The following is a 4641-nucleotide window of genomic DNA, read 5'->3' on the forward strand; positions in this document are numbered from 1 at the left end:
AGCCTTGGTTGGTTTCTTGTCGAGGTCACTCCCCACTGCTACACTTTTCCTTCATAGCACCCAACACGGTTCTAATTGTACATTTATTTGGATAATTCTTGTATTAAAGTCTATCTCTAAAAACCTCGTAAAGGGAAGGGACAGTACATTTTTTTATACTCCCTTGTATTCTCATGAACAAAACAGCATGTAAGAGGTAACAGGTGCTCAATAAATACTTGCCAGATAAAAGTAAAAGGAATTGAAAATCGAACCTGTTTCCAAAAACCAAGTCCTTTTCTGACATCCTAAGCTGGTGTTCTCCAGGAAGACAAGATGGGATGGAGGTCATTCCAGGGTGAGGGATTGCCATAAGACCCATTGGGGAAATTATCACTGATGTTTTTTTGTTGGCCGGCTTGCTTGTGTTTCATGGTGGCAGCGGCTTGAATCCAGGCTGTAGGTGGAAGAGGAGGGGCAGGAGAAGATGTGGAGCAAGGCAGAGATGATTGAAAGACTTCCTAGTGCTTACCTGACAGTTAAGGATCAGGGATCCCGAGGAAATACTGAGGGTTTTCCATCGGGGGGAATGGCATGATCAGTCACATCTGAGAAAGATCACTCTGCCTGCCATTGATGGGAGAGTGGACAGAGGATCAGGGCAGAACCTGGAAGCTAGCAGCATGTCGCCGTAAAACAGCATAAAGAAGACACAGTCCGGGATGGGGTGTCAGTGGAGAGAGGAGCGGATTAGCTCCTAGGAGATGGGGAGAGAGAGGAAGTAAGGATGACTCCCCAGGTGTAGGTGCACCCCCTGGACAGATGGTCTCACCACCTCCAGCAGCAGAAAGCACTGAAGGGAGAGAAGATTTGAGGGAGAAGAGCCTGGGGAAGGCAGGCTGAGTTGGTCCAGCAGGCAGATGGGGACGAGGTGAATGAGGCAGGGAGGTGTGAGTGGAGAGAGAGATTAAGGAGGGAATGAGAGTCCAGTCCCTGTTTCTAGACCTCAGTGCAGGGTGGCTATATGCCTCAGCTCTTTCTCTCCCCAGCTGTCTGCAGCTGAGCTTAACCCAGGCAGAAACTTGGCCCTTTAGAAGGGGAACTTGTCTGCTGGAGGGAGGAAGCATGCTATTCTTTTCAAAACTTTGGGCTTTGGATCTTCGGTTCAAGCCTCAATTACCACTTCTGTCAAGCACTGAAATGTTAATCCATCTTTCTCAAGGTTATAAAAGAGAAAGACTGAGACTGTCCAGCAGGCAGGAGGCTCCCAGGCCACTGGAGCCTGCCTTCCTCCTCCTTGTCTTCTGGGCCCATCCAAAATTATTCCCGAAAAGAAAAATCTCTTAAAGACGGGGGAGAGGGGTTGATGGTGGGCAAGAAGACTCTCCCAAGAGGTCAGGTTAAGCCTGAATTTTAGAATGGATGATGGGGATGGGGAGGGGTAGTTTAGAAAAAATGGTTTCTTGGAGACATGCTTCCTGCATGCTTTTTCTAGATGTCGATTTCATTGAACCTTACACCACCGGGAAGAGCAGGAATCATTAGCCTCTTTTGTGGATGAGAAAACCAAGACCGGGTGAAGTTTAGGGCGCTCAAGGTCATGCAGCCAGGAATGAAGTCCCAGTTGGGACTCGGGTCCGGTAGAAATCTAAAGCTGCCCCCTACCTTACAAACGCTCTTTCCCAGTGTAGAAGCCAGCGATTCCCCCATCCCTACCCTATCTCCCCGTTCCCCAAACTTGTCTGGGGCCGGGGCACCAGGGCTGGGTCAAGGACCCCTTGGTCTTCCCGGGGCGTGCTTTCCATGGCACGCGGAGAGGGTCTGGCACGCGAGCGCCTCTCGGACCTGAGGATTCGCCTCCAGACTCCGGCGACGGAGCGCGGAGAGTGAGCGCGCCCCGGTACAGGTGGGGCGGCTGCGCGGGAGATTGGGGAACGCGGAGGCGCGGGGGCGCGGGCCCCGGGCGCAGACGGCGACAGAGGCAGCACAGCAACCCTCAGCCGCCGCCCGCCTCTCCCGACCCCCGCCCCATCGGCGGTGCCGGTTGTTTTCTTGGCTTCTCCGGCTGCGAACCAGACACAGTCACAGCCACCTCCGCCCGGTGCGCATCGGCCGGCTTCCTGCTCCTGGCGCCGACCCTGAAAGGGCGCAACGCAGCCACCGACCCGGAGGCGCTCGAGGAAGCCAGAGGAGTCCCAGCGCACTCGGGACCCTGGCGCAGAGCACGGTGAGCGGCCCCCGGGGCTCCGGGATCCCTTAACCGCGGGTCACGGTGCGCCAGCCCGCGGGGGCCCGATGGGTCACCCGGGGGGCGCAAGGCCGAAGTTGGGACCTCACGCAGCCCGCCTCCGCGGCCGAACCTGACATGCTGCCGCCGGGGCGCAACCGCACCGCGGAGCGGGCGCGGTTCCGGCAGCAGCAGCTGGCGCAGCCGGGCGCCGCTGGGGGCGCGGAGGGGGCGGCGCCGCTGGGGCCCGCGCAGGTGGTCACCGCCGGCCTCCTGACCCTGCTCATCGTCTGGACCCTGCTGGGCAACGTGCTGGTGTGTGCGGCCATCGTGCGCAGCCGCCACCTGCGCGCCAAGATGACCAACGTCTTCATCGTGTCCCTGGCTGTGTCCGACCTCTTCGTGGCATTGCTGGTCATGCCCTGGAAGGCAGTCGCCGAGGTGGCCGGTTACTGGCCCTTTGGGGCCTTCTGCGACATCTGGGTGGCCTTTGACATCATGTGCTCCACTGCGTCCATCCTGAATCTGTGCGTCATCAGTGTGGATCGCTACTGGGCCATCTCCAGGCCCTTCCGCTATGAACGCAAGATGACCCAGCGCGTGGCGTTGATCATGGTTGGCCTGGCCTGGTCCTTGTCCATTCTTATCTCCTTCATCCCAGTTCAACTCCACTGGCACAGGGACAAGGCAGGCTCCTGGGGCGGGGTGGAACCGCCATCCAGCCTGGCTAACGGGACACCCTGGGAGGAAGCGGGGGAGCCAGAGGTGAGGGCGGAAAACTGTGACTCCAGCCTGAACCGAACTTATGCCATCTCTTCTTCGCTCATCAGCTTCTACATCCCTGTGGCCATCATGATCGTGACCTACACGCGCATCTACCGTATCGCCCAGGTGCAGATCCGCCGGATTTCCTCCCTGGAGAGGGCGGCGGAGCACGCGCAGAGCTGCCGCAGCCGCGCGGCCTGCGCCCGGGACACCAGCCTGCGGACATCCATCAAGAAGGAGACCAAGGTCCTCAAGACCCTGTCGGTGATCATGGGGGTCTTCGTGTGCTGCTGGCTGCCCTTCTTCGTCCTTAACTGCATGGTCCCCTTTTGCAGCGGACGCCCGGAGGGTCCTCGGGCTGGCTTTCCCTGTGTCAGTGAGACCACCTTCGACGTCTTCGTCTGGTTCGGCTGGGCCAACTCCTCCCTCAACCCTGTCATCTACGCCTTCAACGCTGACTTCCGGAAGGTGTTTGCACAGCTGCTCGGGTGCAGCAACCTCTGCTCCCGCACTGCAGTGGAGACCGTGAACATCAGCAATGAACTCATCTCCTACAACCAGGACACCATCTTCCACAAGGAGATCGCAGCTGCCTACATCCACATGATCCCCAACGCCGTGACCCCAGGGGACGGGGAGGTGGACAAAGAGGAGGAGAGCCCTTTTGATCGTGTGTCCCAGATCTCTCAGACGTCCCGGGATGGTGACCCTGCCGCGGAGTCTGCTTGGGAGCTGGAATGCGAGGGGGAGATTTCGTTAGGCAAAATAACGCCTTTCACCCCGGATGGATTCCATTAAACAGCATAAGGAGTGCCCCTCGTGGATCTACACAGCAGCACGGACATCAACGAGCATGCAGAATTCACACTCACCAGTACATTTCCAGAGCTGCCCAGTGGATCACATTTTCTGTGTCTGAAGAATTGGCAGAACCATTTGGCATCAACTCAGTCAAATATACCCCAGCCTAGCAGAAATGGACCAGTGTCCAGTTAGAGAAGAGAAGGTGGTGTTTGATTCTTAAAAAAAAAAAAAAAGTAGTAGCTGGTCTTTAAAAAATACACTCTCGGCTCCCTTTTAAACAATTGAATTGATTAGTCACTTATTTTTGTTTGGTTGATTTTTAGACAACAGGATCTATGTGGGTGTGTCATGCTGCTGGGATGTGTGTGGCTTTTGTGCATTTTGCTTCTTGTGGCCCTGTGTTATTGCATTTTCTGCTGTCTCTGTGTCTTTACAACAGCTGATGAACTCTTTCTGATTTGTTCTGGTGTCTAATAAACACAAATTTATATGCATGATGGGGTGATTATCTTTGCTTCGCCAGATTGGTTTTCAGGACAGTTTCTGGAGAAATCACGAGAGTATCCTTAAAATCAGGGAAGAATTTGGCTTGGTCTGGAAGCACATCTTTATTTTATCTTTGCAGACAGATTGGCCTTACGGGTACACACAGGAACAAGGACCGTGAAGAGCTTCCAATTCCTCTGTTTTTTTGTTTTGTTTTGTTTTTTAGATACATCCATCTCAAGTCTGTGCTGAAAGCCGGCTTCAGTGATACAGCATCAGATAGGAACTCCTGTGCCCTGGAATTGTAGTATTTTTTCTCATTTAGAATCTCCTGTTTAAATAACATAAAATAATTCTCCCAATTCCTCCCATATCAGTTC

At 54.8% G+C, this 4641-nt stretch overlaps 1 protein-coding gene across 1 annotated transcript; it reads left to right on the plus strand.

Annotated features, from left to right (window-relative positions):
- Positions 1 to 2344: 2344 nt before the first annotated feature.
- Positions 2345 to 4263, plus strand: DRD5 (dopamine receptor D5). Its single transcript, XM_004770551.1, has one exon. The coding sequence runs from the start codon at positions 2345 to 2347 to the stop codon at positions 3767 to 3769; it is 1425 nt and encodes a 474-aa protein (XP_004770608.1). The 3' UTR covers positions 3770 to 4263.
- Positions 4264 to 4641: the final 378 nt, after the last annotated feature.

Source organism: Mustela putorius, unplaced genomic scaffold (assembly GCF_011764305.1).
Source record: "Mustela putorius furo isolate JIRA1106 unplaced genomic scaffold, ASM1176430v1.1 tig00000083_pilon_pilon_pilon, whole genome shotgun sequence".
Taxonomy (NCBI): domain Eukaryota; kingdom Metazoa; phylum Chordata; class Mammalia; order Carnivora; family Mustelidae; genus Mustela; species Mustela putorius.

Bases quoted from the DNA above. Each gene is read 5' to 3' on its own strand.
- DRD5 (XM_004770551.1), top strand. From the start codon at position 2,345: ATGCTGCCGCCGGGGCGCAACCGCACCGCGGAGCGGGCGCGGTTCCGG.